This window comes from Rutidosis leptorrhynchoides, chromosome 2 (assembly GCF_046630445.1).
Source record: "Rutidosis leptorrhynchoides isolate AG116_Rl617_1_P2 chromosome 2, CSIRO_AGI_Rlap_v1, whole genome shotgun sequence".
Classification (NCBI taxonomy): domain Eukaryota; kingdom Viridiplantae; phylum Streptophyta; class Magnoliopsida; order Asterales; family Asteraceae; genus Rutidosis; species Rutidosis leptorrhynchoides.
This window is the reverse complement of record NC_092334.1, coordinates 349,252,185-349,270,486: the sequence shown is the minus strand read 5'-3', so window position 1 is coordinate 349,270,486 and position 18,302 is coordinate 349,252,185. Positions and strand designations below refer to the sequence as shown.

The 18,302-nt window shown below is 37.3% G+C and overlaps 1 protein-coding gene across 1 annotated transcript; it reads left to right on the top strand.

The window, feature by feature from the left end:
* The first annotated feature begins 8,097 nt into the window (after positions 1-8,097).
* On the top strand, positions 8,098-10,555 carry LOC139888914 (uncharacterized). Its single transcript, XM_071871895.1, has 9 exons — positions 8,098-8,172; positions 8,253-8,318; positions 8,619-8,746; positions 8,844-8,974; positions 9,290-9,432; positions 9,574-9,650; positions 9,825-9,945; positions 10,044-10,184; positions 10,376-10,555. The coding sequence occupies exons 1-9, from the start codon at positions 8,098-8,100 to the stop codon at positions 10,553-10,555; spliced, it is 1,062 nt and encodes a 353-aa protein (XP_071727996.1).
* The last annotated feature ends 7,747 nt before the right edge of the window (positions 10,556-18,302 follow it).

The window sequence follows — 18,302 nt, the reverse complement described above, 5'->3', positions numbered from 1 at the left end:
CGTTGTTGACTTTTTATAGATTTGCATGGATGCGGTGGCTCGGGTAAGCGGGGACTAGTGGACTTGCGTAGTTTGCTTAGAAGGCTTGCTTTTGGATTTATTAGGATTGGGTAGCGTATCCCCAATCGCCATGCTCCGCTTTATTTTGTATTAAAGTCTTATGGTCGAAAATTGTATTTTGGTACTTAAAGGGTAATTTGGGTCGATGTGGGCCCCGCTTCGTAAACCTAATTTTATTAATAGAACGTGATAGTTTTCATGTATTGAACGAGTGGTTAAAAGCGTCTTGTCTAAAGACGTCGGGAACTAGTCAATCTTTTTCGCATTTAAAGCTTCCAGGATCGGCAGGCTTTTGCGCGCCGCGCACCCTCAGGTGGCGCACCGCGCAAGTGGCAGTGACAGCAAATTTTTTTTTTTTATTTGTAAATTTTAACGGGGTTTTGTCGTGGATTGGTTTGGGTTGTTACAAGTAGTATCAGAGCATGGTCTAAGGGATTTAGGTGACTTGAGATAGGTGCCTAGACTTAGACTTTTGTGTGTGCTTAATTTGTTGCGGGACTTGTAGGATTACGGGTCGGAATGGGTTATAGTTAGTGCCTTGTTTGTAAGTGGACTAACGTTTATATTAGTAATGCGGATATTATTAATATACTTTTGTGTTGTGATAATAATTCTCGCGTGTGTTTATATCGCGTAGAATTTTATTTGTGTTTGTTTATATCATCGAGCGAGGCGGTCGTTGTACTAACAATTTGATACGGCGTGTATGCGTAATAAGGACTTGCAAACCTTATTACGGGTGCAAATCATGTCTAACAAGTGATGTACGACGAGTGTTTAGCAAGATGGGACGGTGTTGTACGTGCGGTCTATACGTTCATGATCTAATCGTTTGCATCCCTTAGAATGAAAACGGAAGATGGGTGCAGAATGAGTGAGCCTATTCACGAAGGGAAGGATGAGTTTACGTTAAAGATTGAGGCCGTGTTTGAACAATATGTCTCGGTTTTAACCGGCAAAGTTAGAGAAGTAACCAAGGAGTTGGTCGAAGGACAAATGACGAAAGTGGTCCGAGACCAAGTGACTAAAGTTGTAAAGGAAGAGTTTGAAAATAGGTTTCCCAAACCTCGAGGTAGCGATGATGAAGATGTACTTGCAAGGTTAGGATTACACGGTGCTCATGGTAAGAGGGCACGAAGTACGCCTGAAGGCGTCGGGAATGTGAAGAAGAAGAGTAAGAAGGGTTACAAGCTTACGTGCTTTAAGTGTGGGGAACAGGGTCATTTGGCACAAGATTGTACGGTAGTGCCTTTAGGCTCAATTAGGTGTTTCATTTGCCGGAAGGAGGGACACCGAAAGTCAGAGTGTTCCGAATCGCATGACGATCGGGTTAGGAGGTTAGAGCTCGAATACATGATGGGAAGTGGAGCACGGAAGCCCAACAGTTCTACATCAGGTACTTTTAGTACGAAATTATATGTTGTTCGTTTGTAATAACATGCGGTATGTGCGTAAGTCTTAGCTAAACTTTATTTTCCGTTGGAGATAATTCGTAGCAAGCGGACGGTTTACGTTTATGGTTCCGGTTTGCTCTCAGCAGAGTGTATAAGTGGTGTGTTGTGCCTTGAACCTATGGTGCGAATCCTTGGGTGCTTAAGCATTTTGGTTGGTATCGGGTCGTTAAGCTCGTTCGAGTGAGACCCTTAAAGTCTCAATTGTGTTGTGCATGTTATTGATATGGGTGACGTTCCTAATGGAAGTACCCTATGGTGACTTTGGATTGTCGGGCGAAGGGCGTAAGACTTGGCGTAACCAAGCATTCCTTAGTATTTGGGAAATGTCTCTACCAAGCCATGGAAATGAGTTTTGGTGTTCGGATGTTAGAGCGTGTTCGCTCTCGTGTTGAAGTTGATGAACCATGAGGTTCGACGGGAGGGATGAAACCCGAGAAATTGAGTGTTTTGGATCTCGATGTATGTTGGTAAAGGATTCTACGTGACGCGACATTAGGTGCCTCTTTTATACCTACTAGCGTGGTGTTCGACTCCGATTATGTTGCGGTTACATTGTACTTAGGGTACCGAAGTGAAACCCTTAGGTTCATGAGTGATCGGGTGAAATTCAACAAACTAAAGCAATTGGATGATTGCGAGCGTATAGTTCGTGTAATTTGTGGTACACTTTTCGTTCGAAATGTTCAAGGATAGGTTAGGATCCTTGGTATGCTCAAAGTTGGAGCAAGACATGGTGATGGGCCGTGCGAACCCAATCATTGGTAAAGTCTACCTTTGGTAGCATTGTACGGGTGTACGAGATGCGGTTATGGAACGTAATTCCAAGTGGAGGAGTTACACTCCCGTACGAGGAGGTTTTAGTGTGAGATTTCGGACAATGTTTTAGTAAACCGAAACTTGTGTCGGGACCTAGATTTGGTCGATTGTGGTAGAGTACAATTTCGGTTAAATTGTACTTATGATTTTGGATTTGAATTATCACCAAGGTGGTAATGTGGTAAATATCGTTGAGAGATAATGGACGTGTTTGGCAAGCAAGGTGAAATCCCTCAGTTAAGGGATGTGTGTGTCGGATTCTCTTTTAGAGAATTATTGTTTTGTACCTATGTTTGATATAGGTGGTTCTTGCTCGATTGTGTGGATGGTTAGTGGTATCCGTTAGGGTTCACTATAGTGTAACAGAGTGCGATGTTGCACTACTCGTTGTTCGAGGCCAAAAGTACGTATGTGATTGGTGAAGCATGACCTTCGGGGTCCGCTGACTTCATCATAGTAATTTTGATTGGTGGAGCATGACCTTCGGGGTCTGCTGACTTCATTCGGTGTTGAGTGATCTATTGGTTGTTTTATACACTGATGGTGGGATCGTGAGGACCATGTTGTGTGATTAGTGATTGCGATAGCTGTTTTTCGCTCACGTGTTGTTACGGGTGTGACAATAGTCGATTTTGGACACCTTAGGATTAGCGTTGCCATAGTCGTTTTGGGCGCTTTTGGTTTTAGTCGTTGCTTATGATGTTAGGATAGTGGCGTATTGGTTGTATTGTGCACTACAAAGGATGTTTAGTGGTAAGAGTAATCCGTGAGGATTCATGTGGTTCGATCTTCAACGTTCGGATTGTTGACTTTAGGTTGAGACTTGGTCACTTTTAGCGTTGTCCGTGGTAAAGGTACGCTAAGGAATTTATATCTCGGTACGAGGTTGGTTGAGTTTTTCCCGATATGGGAAATTGAGCAGGTTTTAGTGCTCGAATTGTGGTTTTGATAAATCACGGTTGACGATTTTAGTTGTTAAAAGTGATACATTGGGAAGAATTGTCTAGGAAAGTTCGTATTGGGACTTGAGTGAGGATCGTTGAGTAGGTCCGGATTGGGTAAGTGGAGAAGATCACGAGGACGTGATCGAGTTTAAGTGGGGGAGAGTTGTAAGACCCAAATATTTATTGTACATAATGTATTTATGGTGTACGATGCGTGTATGAAGTTTACGTGTTGCTTCCTCGAACGCCGAAGGAAACTGGACGTTGTCTGAAGTGACAAGGTGTGTACGTATCCTTTCAACCCCAAATAAAGTTTGTGTTGATGTTCCAAAGCCTTACCATTGGAAAGGAAATCTTATCACGTTTCCAACGATATTTGATTCATCGAAAACGTAGCTACGGTCAAAAAGTTATGGCCAAAACAAGAAACTGAAAACTGACCTGAAGGTTGGAGAGGCGCTCCACCTTTCGGCGCGGCGCGTCGAACCCGTCTGATGCAATTTTTAGCCTTTTTAAAATGTCTAAATGAGGGGTACTTTGGTCTTTTCACTTGGGGTCGGTTTGGGGTCATCAAAACTGATCCATTGATCAGTTTGGATCACATCTCACTCATCAAACACTCCCATCCTCAAACCCTAGAGTGAGATTGAGTTCTAGTGAGAGAGAACTCCATTTGGAGAAGAAGGAGGTTGTTTCGGGTCAAACCTCAAGCATTAAAGTTGTTCTACTCGTCAACGGCATCATTTTGGTGGTATTGGTAAGTTCTAACTCCGAATTTCATTGTTGATTTTGCTATTCAAAGTTAGGGTTTGAACTTGATTTGTTGATAAACCCATTTAGACTCTTGAATTGAGTTTGTGGATGCTAGTTAGGGCTGTGCGTGGTCCATACCCGAACCGGACCAGGCGATACCCGGACCGGACCGGAACCCAAATTTTTATGAAAATAGGAACCAAGGACTGGACCATAAATATATGGTTCGGTCCTGTCCGGTTTTAGCATTGGTCCAAACGGTTCGGGTAAAAACCCGACCCGTTTTATCATTTTGAAAAAAGAATATATATATATATATATATATATATATATATATATATATATATATATATATATATATATATTATTTTATTCTCATATTTAAAATGCACTTTATAATATATAGATAAAACTAATCCAAGTATAAAATCAAAATTGTAATCAGAACTTCAAAGGACTATATCACGATAATAACTAATATAATAATTCTTGTTTACAATATGTACCCAATCACAATAACTAATATGTTATTTTTTTACAATTGTTATCACGTACAAGTTTTGATTATTTAAAACCTACTATGAACATAATGAGTATCGAATGAGGAAGAAAACAAGAAACACAAGAATACAAGATACATGCATACTAAACGTAATATAGTATTAAGAAATCGTAGATTGTAATTCGCAATTGTATTGAAAAAAGAGAAGATATATAGTAACCTTAGAGTTTTTAATCGAGTATTAAAGCAAAGAAAATTAAGCATACATAGTATGTTACAATATATATTTAGTACAAATTATTACAATATATATAGTTATTATATATCTAGAGAAGAAGATTATGCACATATATATCGGTTCGGTCCAAAACCATGGTTTTTTCTGGTATGACCCGGACCGGACCGAAACCCAAAATAATCAAAATATATGGACCAAGGACCGGACCAAATATTCTAGGGTATTTCGGTTTTGGTTCGGTTCCTCCTCAGTCCTCGGTTCTTTTCGGTTCTACCCGAACCATGAACACCCCTAATGCTAGTAATCGGGTTTATTGTTATTGTTGGTGGATTTTGTGTTGGTGAACTAATTGGCCATGGTTAAGACTTGTAATTGGGTTTAATCACTAGGTTTAGTGATTATGAAAGTATTGAAACCCATTTAGGGTTATTTGGTTGACTAATTTTGACTTTGGGTCAAAATTAGGGTTTGGTGATGATTATGACCCAATTGTCGATTTAATAAGGCTTATAAACTTAAAATGGATTAAGTTGAAGCATAGAACCGAGTTAAATATGTTTTGGTGTCAAAACTTGCTAATGGCGTGATATTGACTTCTTATGGGTCAAATTAGGGTTTAAGTGTCTTTTTGGGCAAGATAGGTGTTTAACACCTATGATCGGGTTTAATTGGCGTATTAAGACCATTTTCACTTGTGTTAGTGATTATTGGTTAATTTTGGGCGCGGTTTGTACTTGGAAGTGCATTTGGGTCGAATTTGCACTAAGTGTCAAATTGGGTTGATTTGTAAATCCAATCTAAGTGTGTTGTTGAATTTGTGATAATGGAATAGGTACTTTCCATTGACGAGTTGCAGATTACTTGGAAGCATTCTTCAAGACTTCAAGGTGAGTGTTAATATCCTATGTGCATATGTATGTGTAGGATGGGTGCGGGTCGGGTGAAGTGATTCTCGGCTATAGAGCTCACTTCACATATAGGTGAATTTGATGGACTTGTGTATGGGTCCAATTGGCACGGTTGTGCGTTTTGGTTGACCACCTTTGATGAGTTGCACACTTTGTGTGTACGTTATCACATGGGCATGTGATGTGGATTATAACCCCAATGGCGAAGGGTTAATATTGTGAGTGGAATAATTATGCGTTCATGTATATGGCGTATTTATTTGTAAATGTTATGGTATGAACCACGTGCCGATAGTACCATAACATGTGTGTGATGTGGATTGTGAGTGTGAACCACGTGCCGGTAGCACTATGATGATAATGATGTGAACCACGTGCCGGTAGCATCGAGTGTGAACCACGTGCCGGTAGCACTATAAAATGAGGCGTAAACCACGTGCCGGTAGCGTCGAAGTGTGAACCATGTGCCGGTATCACTATAAACGAGTGAGACTCAAATGCGTATGGTGTGAACCACGTGCCGGTAGCACCATAGCGTTATGGTTAACCATACTATTTTGTGTTGTGATTATTTAGCATATTATATACATTGTGTTGAGTATATGCTAATGCGGATTTGCGATGATGTACTACTTGTGGTATTGTCGTGATGTAGCTAACCTTATGGGCGTAGCTTTTTGGCATTGTTCACATCGTTGCTTGTGAACTTACTATATTGTTGACGTTGGTAGTTGTGCTTAGTGAACGTACGGTATGCTAGGTTTAGCTTGCCTATATGCTTGGATGCTTCGGTATGCGGTATTTGTTTATTTTTGTGGCGTGTCCATTTTATGCATATATATGTATGTAGTATGTTATCACTCACTAAGCTTTAGCTTACCCTCTCGTTGTTGACTTTTTATAGATTTGCATGGATGCGGTGGCTCGGGTAAGCGGGGACTAGTGGACTTGCGTAGTTTGCTTAGAAGGCTTGCTTTTGGATTTATTAGGATTGGGTAGCGTATCCCCAATCGCCATGCTCGGCTTTGTTTTGTATTAAAGTTTTATGGTCGAAAATTGTATTTTGGTACTTAAAGGGTAATTTGGGTCGATGTGGGCCCCGCTTGGTAAACATAATTTTATTAATAGAACGTGATAGTTTTCATGTATTGAACGAGTGGTTAAAAGCGTTTTGTCTAAAGACGTCGCGAACTAGTCAATCTTTTTCGCATTTAAAGCTTCCAGGATCAGCAGGCTTTTGCGCGCCGCGCACCATCAGGTGGCGCGCCGCTCAAGTGGCAGTGACAGCAATTTTTTTTTTTTTTTGTAAATTTTAACGGGGTTTTGTCGTGGATTGGTTTGGGTTGTTACACTTGTGCTTAGAGATCGTACGGTATGCTTAGTGTAGTTGCCTTATACTTGGATGCTTCGGTATGCGGTATTTGACTTTTGTGTGGCGTGTCCATTTTATACATATATATGTATGTAGTATATTATCACTCACTAAGCGTTAGCTTACCCTCTCGTTGTTGATATTTTTATAGGTTCGCATGCTTGGATGCTCGGGTAAGCTTGGGGATTAGAGATCTTGGCTAGGTTGCTTTAGAAGATCTTGCTTTTGGACTCGATTAGGATTTGGGTAGCGTAGTCCCAAATCACCATGCTCGGTTTTGTGTAAACGTAACTAGTCGTGTCATAATGATTACAACCGGTTTACGATTTAATTAATGAACCATTTTATTAGGGAGTTTAAATTATTAATGTATGTTTTAAGTTCGTTGAACTTACTTTGGTAACAAATATGTTTTAGAAATTGTGTAATGGGACCTAAAGTATTATTTAACGCGTATTAAAAGGAAAAATTTTTATGGGCCGGTTTTAATACGGGTTGGGTTGTTACATCCTGTGAAACCATTACTTAATCTAGAAATTTCCTACAAAGTGGTACAAGAATACCCTATTTAAATAAATACATATCAATTTAAAATTTGAATTTTACACAACAAATTAAATATAACGGCTATAATTAAGGAATTTTGACTAAAACTTTAAGTCTCTATTTAAACCATCCAAAACTTTTGGCACTTTATTTTTATCCAATATCCCTCCCATTTAAATCGATTCAATCGGATCTCCAATACCTCATTTTTTCTACGCATCTGCTTCCCATCCGATTATAGGTACACATCTGATCTATTCCAAATCAGAATTTCATCCCTAATTTTTTTCGATTACAACTCATTGTTCTTATCTCTTTTAAATTTTAAATTGCGTAGAAAAGTGTAATGTTGTTTATGGAAAGGATCAAGCATTTCTTCGAATTTGAAATCTTCAGCAGATTTACACATTACGAATTCTCCTATAAATACGTCTTCCATCTTCATTCGTTTTACAAACAATTTCTATAAAACACACTTGCAATTCTTAGTTATACATGCGAAAAATGGCTGAAGTAGTCCCATTCACTCCACTTAACATGATTAACAAAGAAAGGGGCGATTCGAAAGTAAGGGTTCAGGTAATTGATGAATGGAAGAAGACATGGTTCGACAAGGTTCATGTTATTACATCTGCTAAATAAATTACTACATTATGCAGGGTAATAAGATCATAGCCATGATTTATAAAAATTTTATGCCTTTTTTGCAAATTCGTTCAAAGAAGGTGCTTTTGTTGATTTGAGCAATCTTGAAGTGAAGGTTCACAATGATGAATATAAGCCGATTAATCATGAGTTCAAAATTAGTTTGCTGAAAAAAAGTATTGTTAAAAGGTGTCAGCCTTTTAAGATATTAAGAGACATTTACAACTTTGTCAACTTTAAGGATGTGCTAGAATAGATTTTTTTTTTCGAAAAGTTGTGCTAGAATGGATTGTATCCAAGGATTTTGTTTTTGGTAAACTTTATTTTCCACATATACTTCTTTACATTAATATCCAGTGTCTTCTGTTATTTTTTGAAAGTTACAATCAAATTGTCAATTTATGTATATAGATGTTGTTGGACTATTGGTCAAAGTTACGAAGATGAAAGTTGATAAGGAAACTGAAGTTGATAAGAAATCAATTGACTTAGAACTCGCAGATGCAAGGTAGCATTCCTCTTGACCAAAACTAATTATATTACTTTTTATTTATTGTCACCACAATTACATCATCTAATACAATGTAATACACAACAATTGGAAGTGGTGAACGGGTCCGCTGTAAGCTATGGGGTGGACATGCTGAGAATTTGTACAAGTCTTTGGAGATAAATTATAAACCTGATGTGGATGTTGTATTGATGCTTCATAGTTGTAGGCTTAAGGACTGGGAAGGTATTACATTACAATTTAATACATCAATTTTATAAGGCTACCTTTTTACATTTTACATCAGTGCTCAATCATACATTTATTTGTGGTAACCAATTAGGTCCTCAAGTCAACAATCAATTGTGGAGCTTCAAACTGTTAATGAATGATCCTTTGCAACCTATTGTTGATTTTAAGAATGCATAACTTCCTTACCTTCTTAAATCCCTTTTGGTTTCATTAAATCCAAATCATACTTACTAAACAATAGGTGCCTATTGTGTCATAATATGTGAAACTGACATATGAATGTTAAACATATTACCTTACACATATTAGCATCTGCTAGAGACAATGCTGATTATGTTAAGCCTGTCATTGAAATTGATATTGGAAAGGATGAAACGTCTGCTTTAAACAAGTATACTGACCAAGAGAAGTTTCCAGCATATGTACTCGACGACGTTCGCCATATAGAGAATGTAAGAATATTTCTTGACAATATCTTGATTAGTTATTTTTCAACTCAATATCAGACTAACAATATCTTGATTCGTTATTTTTCAACTCAATATCAAACTAACAAACCCAATTTGTTTATAGATATGCACTTTTGTGGTTAGAGGCTGGATTCACAGTTTCAAAGACAAAGAGGGGGTGGTTTCAGTACTATTGTACCATGTGTGAGAAGACCAAAGTGGTAAAAGTTTATGATGCTGAGGAAATGAAGTATGTTTATGATTGTCGTGTTTACAAGTGGACTGGTTACGACGCCATCAAAAATTAATAACAAAACCCTTTTAAAATTAAAACTCTTTACACTAACTAATAATTTATTTTAATAATTATGTTATCTATTATCTTAAAACAATAGGATCCGTGCATCTATATATGTTCAAGATAGAACCGGTGGATGTGAGCTAGCACTATTAGATGGGAAAATTTCCAAAATGATCCATCGCAGTGTTCCATGGTTAAAAAACACTGCAAGGAACGTAAGTTTTATTTTTTATAATGTTATCTTCATTATGCTACTTTTTAGCAACTTTTTCAATTTCATGCTAATAATAACTTACTATAAACCATGTAACAGACTTTTAAACCTTCTGAGTTTCCAGTGGAGTTTAATCGAATTATTATGAAAAAGTTTGCATTCATGGTAAAGCATACTGTTTATGGTGAGGATTTGAAGCTCTCCGGCTATACTGTTTCCGATTTGACTGATAACATTTCAGTGCTAAACAAGCTTGATGCAATTCTTTAACCCAAGGAAACTGAATATGATGACTTTGAAGAGCCCTCTGTTCCCAAAAGTCTAAATACCAAATAGGTAATCAGATCTTTCTAATGTTACATTGAATATTATTTGTAAGTTGATACAATAACCATATTACAGATTCATTTTAATTGCCTAAATTAATGTAGGTACCAAGTGTAGACATCATTAGTAATGAAACTCCGCGTTTAGATAGCAAAACACCGGGCAGCAATGGTGTCAAGCGTAAGATTTCTACGCCAACTCAATCAGCCAAAGATGATACACCTACAGGAGGGACTACAGCTGATTTGGGTGATCTTAAAATACCCAAAATGGAAAAACTTTGAAGTTTGTATCTTTGGCCATCGTTCTAGCAGTATTTCCTTTATTCTTTGTTTGAATAAGGATATACATCATCTCTATTAGATCATCTATTAGATGTGATGTGTTCGATAAAACACTATGTTTACCTTTCATGGTTTTTGGTTTTGGTTTTCAGTACTTTTGGTTTTCCTTTATGGGTGTATTTATTTTATTAATAATGGTATTTTATTAAGTTACTTGATTGACTCTGATTATGCACCTTTTGTTTTTGCTATCTACTTGACCACAATTAACAGATTAATAATAATTAGGAATTTTCCGGCATCAAATAAACAATACTTTCAATCATCACTTAAAAAGATAAACATATAAAACGATTCCGTCAAACAATGTTAGTCATAATCCGTAAAAAAATTGCCCATCTGTATCGTAAAAGGGAACCGTCAGGTAATCTTCAGCGCATTCTTCATGCTCATCAATGTAACGCCATCCCAGGGTTTTTTCATCTTCAAACAATAAATATAAAGATATTGTTTATGAACGCCAATTTAGAGTTTCTTTTATACTTGACCATTGCTGATCCGTTCTATAACATCCCGTCAAAATCTATTAACGGTAATGTTAACTCTGGTCCCAGTGCTTGGCTTAGCTTCTACGTAACAACAATGTTCTACAGCGGAAGTAATTAATACCTGAAATAAAACATGCAAAACGGGTCAACATAAAGTTGAGTGAATCTACAGGTTTAAGTAAATAGTTCATCGTATGTTTCATAAAACAGTTTCTCAAAACTTATTTATTGAAAAATCAGTTATCAGAATTGTTTATCAGTACTCGGTATCCGAAAATCAGTATTCAGAAATCAGTAAACATTTATCAGTATAAAACTACCAAGGTTTAATGGTAAAAGTTTGCATATAGCAAATGTCAAGTGTTAAACTGTATGTAATCAGCGATGTCAAGTTTCAACTGTGTGTGACATCAAAAAGGTTTTGTTTCAAATGTTTGTAGACATTACCATGTCTAGTTTCTAGTTCATAAACCACATATTTAAGTAGCATAAAGCACAGTCTGAAAAACAGTATTCAGTGTAATAACTCTTTGTTAACATTTATCGTAAGTTAGGCCACGAGATTTCTTTGTAAGATTCATAAAATTATACATTTATCATGAGCACTTGATTATAAGACTTTAACCTGCAGATAGCTCATTCGCTACGCGTCTTCCTTTTACCCTTTCTAAGCATACCCTGATTAAGTGTTCAAGTTACAACAGAATAAGCACCACGTGGGTTGGGTCGAGGTATAACAAAACTAATGGTACCATCCCTATAAGTCAATCTTACGTAAATTAATTAATATAATCAAGCTAAGGGATTTTTGATCTGAACTCATATGTATATTCGTTTAAGTTACTCGTGCCTAATATGTACGGTAGTCGGACGATCACAACCGTATAATGAAACCTATCAATTAGATTACCTTAAGTAAATACATAAGCCACACTGAGTCAACCCATAGTGTATGCATAGTCCTAGTGCTCAGGCTGACTCAACATGTAAGCAAAAGTCAACTAGTCCAAGCAAATTGACAAAAGTCAACCAAAGTCAAACCAAAAGTCAAACTTGGTCAAAGGGTCAACTAAAGTCAACCATCTCAATAGGTCATGCAATCTTGGTCAACATATCAATCCTAAGTCAAATAACATGTTTTAGCTCACAGTTTGTCAAGTACGCGTTCACAGTTTATCATTTAGCATAAAATTCATTCACAAGTTGCAAACAACGCACATAATTCATAGCACATAAATCATGGTAATATGAAAATCTCCAGATCACAACTAGACTCATAAACATTTCTAAAAAGCCTAGTCAGGGCCTCATACGATGTCTACAAGTTAGGTTTCAGATAAGGTCTAGTTAAGGTTTACCAAATCAGTTTCTGCTTGCGCAACAGTTTTAGAAAAATTCTCAATTAATTTAGAAAATAGGTATTAATGAACAATCAATTGGAGATGACTCTAGACACTCCAAAATTTCAGTGTTAAAATAATCAAAGCATTTCATATAGCCATTTTGTAAAGTGTATTCATCAAAGTCAGACCTTCTGTTTTGGACAACATCCAGGCATGTCATTTGGTTATGCATAAAACACATAGCAAAAAATGTTTTCAGAGGCTATCATACAAATAAAATATGTTTAAGAACATCTAAATAACAATATTACAGAAGATCAAAGTCTCAAATAATTTCTAATTTATGTGAGGTCATTTAGAGTGCATATGAAAACAGTTTCAGCTCAATACGAGTTACCAATATTCATTTAATCATATCGAGTGCAATACATAACCTTTTTACATGATTCTTAAGTCAAAATTAAGTGTTTTTGACAAGGAATTCAAAGGTTATCATTTCAATGACTCATTCATAAAGCATAAACATTAGAAAATTCGAATTGCATGCAAAACCCTAGCAAAAACTTCAATTGATCATAACTAGTTCATCCGGTAACGAAATCAGGCAATTCTAATGTCCAATTTTATTAATTTTTCGAGATCTATCCATCTAAATACATTATATTAACAGTACATAAACTCATCTCATCAGATTCATAGCAAAAAAATTCGTGATTCAAACAAAATATATCAATCGCGCAAAATAACGACTAACAACGTATGCAGTCACAATCAATTGAGCACTAGACTCTTGTACACTATGTAATTGAATAAAATCAGATCTAATAAGATTAGGGTTAGTGGTTTTATACCTTTAAAACACAAATTGCTTATACCAATAGATCGAGAACGATGAGAGGATCACGAATATGTAAACGGTTTAGCAATTAAGCAAGAAATTGAAGTGTTCTTGATTTTTGGAAGGTGTCGACTATTTTTGGGGGTTATGGGGTTGCAAGATTTCGTGGGTGGAGGTAGGGAGAAGAAGATATGTGCAGTTAATTGATTAATGAGGCTAGGTTTAGTTATTTATGGAATGTAATTAGCCAGTGGGCCAATATTAATCAAGGGGTGCCCATATGTGGGAATTTTCGGCCAAGAGGGTCCAAAAGGGAGTTCATGGGCTGAATTTAACAAGTTAGTATATTTATAGTGTAGCCCGTTAGGTGTCGATAGGATATGCGGTTCGAAAACGCGACTTGAGTCACTAGACGTTAATTTTCCGCGTCTTTAATCTATAAAAATTCCAATAAGTCTAAAGTGTCTTAAAAAATTATAATTATATAATATAATTATTAAAAGTGAATTACATTATGTTTTGGCTTGCTAATCCGCTAAGTGTGGTTCGTTTCTAGTTGCCGTTAACCGTACTAAGTTTCCAGAACGTTAACCGGTCGTCAAAACGCATCCCACCAAGTTTAATTCATTAAATATATTATAAATTAAATATGTTTTTCTTAAAGTTAATAATTATTAAAAATAACTATTTTATCAAAAATCGAACGTTTCACAGTCTCACGGGACCTCTGTTGCAGTTTTTAAAACCGTATCGTTTCCTCAGTATTTCAAAACATGAAATAGTTTTCCCACTAATATAATCATATATTAAATATAGTAGTTCATCATGAACTCAAGTATGCATTTAATTAGATCAAATACACAAAATTCAAGTAAGTTCCGTAAAATAACTTAACGGACAGTTAACGAAGCTTAACGGAAATAACAGGGTTGTTACATTATCCCCAGTTAATGAAATTTCATCCCGAAATTTAATGCATGTTGGCAGGATTTGTTTCTTCCGAAAACATTTGCAGATACTTTTGTTTCATCCGGCCTTCATGTTCCCACGTGAATCCTGGTCCTCTGCGTGCGTTCCTCCGAACTGTAATTATCGGTATGTTGATCTGCTCTAAACTTTTAACCTTACGGTCCATGATCCTAAAAGGTTCCTCCATGAAATGATGTCTACTATCAACTTGTATTTCTTCTAAAGGAATCACTAGACTTTCGTCTGATAAGCATTTCGCTAAGTTCTTGCGGTAATTTCATTCTGTACGCTACCGGTCCGACCCTTTCGGTTATCTCGAATGGTCCAATGTATCTTGGGCTTAGCTTACTTTGTTTACCAAAATGAACCATACACTTCCAGGGTGATACCTTAAGCATGACTTTGTCTCCAACCTGAAATTCTAAATCTCGCCTTCTAACGTCGGCATAACTCTTTTGACGACTTCGAGCCATTTTCAGTCTCTCTTGTATTTGTATGATCTTCTCAGTTGTTTCGTATATGATCTTGTAACACCCCGTTTTTCGTAACGTGTTGCTTGTGGTGGTGTTTAAGTTCCTAGACTCGAAGTTAGGTTTGTAAAACGTTAAAACTCAGATGTCATTAAGTTACAAGGTATGTAATCGTATCTTTTGACCCCAAATGAAGTCTGAGCTAATGTTTAAAAACCTTACCATTGGAAAGTAGACCTTATTACATTTCGAACGATATTTGGTTCATCAAAAACGGAGTTACGGTTTGAAAGTTACGACCAAAACAAGTGTCAGAAAAATGCAAAAAATGGACCAGGCGCAAATTGCGGCTGGTAGGCGCAATTTGCGGCTGGCTGGGGTTCCTCAGAGCCTGAAGGGGTGCATTTTTGCGGCTGGCTTTTGCAGCTCGAACGTAATTTGCGGCTGGAGCGTATTTTTGGTGTTTTTCTTGATATTTTGAGTTTTAATGAGGGGCATTTGGGTCTTTTCACTTAAGGATCGATTTTGAGCCACTAAAACTGATCCATTGCTCATCCTTATCCTCATTCAACCATTTTCACACACTTCCATCTAGAGGGAGAGAGATATGAAGAGCTTAGAGACAGAAAGCTTGATTTGGAGAAGAAGAAGTTGGATTTTTGACAAAGTCCAAGTGTTAAAGTTGTTCATCTCATTCTTGGCTACGTTTGGTAGTGGTGGTAAGTTCTAATTTCGAATTTTATTTGTTTGATTTGATGTTCAAGTTAGGGTTTGAACTTGAATTGATGAGAAACCCATTTATGCTCATGGAGTGAGTTTGTTGTTGCTAGTAAGTAGGTTTTAGACTCATTATTGGTGGTTTTTGGGTTGGATGGCTAATTGGCCATGTTAGGGCTTGTAAATTGGGTATAATCACTATGATTAGTGATTATATTAATGATTGGAAGCCAAATGGGTGTACTTGTGAAACAACCCAACCCGTATTTAAACCGGCCCATAAAATTTTTCTTAAATACATTAATATTTAGGTCCCAATTATGTTTCCGAAACATCTTTAACACAAATAAAAGTTCAATAAACTTTTAAAACATTTAATACATAGTTTAAATATCCGTAAGGGCGAACACGACCCGACTATTTTAATTTCCATCAAAACCGAGCATGGTGATTGGGACTATGCTACCCAATCCTAATCGAGTCCAAGAACAAGATCTTCTAGAGCAACCTAGCCAAGATCTCTAATCTCCATGCTTACCCGAGCCGCCAATCATGCGAACCTATAAAAATAGCAACAACGAGAGGGTAAGCTAATGCTTAGTGAATGTAAAAATACTATATACATACATATGCATAAAATGGCTACGCATCACCAAGCATCAAGATAAACACATACCGGCTCCGCATGGTAAACAAACTACAAAAGAGCACATACACAAAGTAGCTACACGCTACGTAATCACCAAGCTAACGCCACAAGATGCTACAACACAATGATAAGTATATACGCGTATACAATAAATATAATCAAGAACAACAAATAAGGTTAACCCCTTAACCCAAACCACATGAAGGTTGGCCGAACTACCCGGACCTTAGTGAATTCACACTACCCGAAATTCACCTCCTTCACCACTTCAACAACCGAGGTTGGCCGAACTACCCGAGCCTTAGTGAATTCGTACAACCCGAAATTCAACACCTCATCACCAAGATGACCGAACTACCCGATTCATCATGAATCCGCGCTAACCGAGATTCATTTCCTCAATAACAAATGCTAGCAACCCATCACCAAAAGAGTTATCCAAAACGCTAGCCAAATCACCACACCAAGGGTAAAACCCAAAATGTATAAGCGTATCACACGGACCCGAAGCACAAGAGGAGTCCATTCACCCACACCAACATAGAGTAAACCCAAGCAAGGGTCACTTTACACACACGCATCCATTTTACACATACACATGTGCATAGTAAATTTACACTCACCTTAAATGCCACGATGAAGTGCAATCCAATCCCGCAACTCACGAATGGAATGTACCTATTCCATTTATCACATAAACAAACAGCACAATTAGGGTGGATTACAAACCAACCCATTTCGACAACTAGTGCAAATTTCGACCCAATTGCATTTCCAAGTTCAAACCGCGCCCAAACTAACCAATAATCACTAACACAAGTGAAAATGGTCCTAATACGCCAATTAAACCCAATCATAAGTGTTAAACACCAATCTTGCCCAAATTGACACCTAAACCCTAATTTTGACCCATTTCAAATTTAGTCAACCCAAATACACCCAAATGGTTACTTCCATAATCACTAACACTAGTGATTATACACCATTTACAAGCCTTAAACACGGTTAAATCATCAACCAACTCAAAACCCGCCAAAAATCAAAATAACAAGTTTCCATAAACCCTCTTCATCATCTAAATGGGTTTTACAACTAACAATCTCAAAACCCTAACATTGAATCTCAAATCAACAATGAAACTCGGAGTTAGAATTTACCAATACCGCCAAAATGATGCCGTTGATGAGTAGAACAACTTATATACTTGAGGTTTGACCCGAAACACCCTTCTTCTTCTCCAAATGGAGCTCTCTCTCTCTAAACTCTCTCCTCTCTCTCTAAGGTTTGAAGATGAGAGTGTTTGTGTGTGAAAATGAAGATAAGATAAGCCTTGGAACTGATTTGGGGTATAAAACCCGTCCATAAGTGAAATTACCAAAACACCCTTAAAAGATTCCATTAAAAAGGGTTAAAATGTCATTACAGCGACAATTTTCGCATTTCGCGACACTACGTCGCGTTTCGCCACACCAGGATGCGATACACATCATTCAAACGCGACAAAAGGGATGGAAGTCATCATCAGAAGTTGTCGCATTTTGACCAAGTTTGTCACGGATCGCGACACACCAGAACGCGACAAACCCCCTTCAAACTCGACAGTTTACCTGATGTACTCCAATTTCAATTTTAAAACATCCCAAAGTCCAACGTGGTCAACTCATTACATCCAAACTATCAAATACTCATTCTTGGACTCCGTAGGACGCCACAAGCATCATGTTTAGAAAAACGGGGTGTTACAACTCTCCCCCACTTAAATTCGATCACGTCCTCGTGATCCTAGTCACTTAACTTATCCGAACCTACACACTATGGTTCTCAACAAATGTTTCAATCCAACTTCCATCACATTACTCATTAAACCGAAGATTAATCCCTTAACTAAATACACACTTGCACGCATTCCGAGACGTACAACACACACAACATCTGAAGTCTATAACGGTCACCTAGAATACACAGAATCACCTTGTATTCTTCTAACTCCTCTAGGCAATTCTTCTCAAAGAGTCACCTTTAACCACTAAATCGTCACCCCGCGATTTATTAAAATCCACAAATCCGAGCACAAGAACTTGCTCAATCCCTCGCATCGGGAAAGCTCAACCAATCTCGTATCGAGATATCAGCTCCTATTGTACCCATACCAAGTACATTTCTAGTAACAACCACGTACCAAAATAAAGTCAACCATCTAACCGATGAAGAAC

Bases quoted from the DNA above. Each gene is read 5' to 3' on its own strand.
- LOC139888914 (XM_071871895.1), top strand. From the start codon at position 8,098: ATGGCTGAAGTAGTCCCATTCACTCCACTTAACATGATTAACAAAGAA. The intron at 8,975-9,289 runs GTATTACATTAC...TACACATATTAG, and splicing joins TAGGCTTAAGGACTGGGAAG to CATCTGCTAGAGACAATGCT. The intron at 9,651-9,824 runs GTAAAAGTTTAT...TTAAAACAATAG, and splicing joins TGTGTGAGAAGACCAAAGTG to GATCCGTGCATCTATATATG.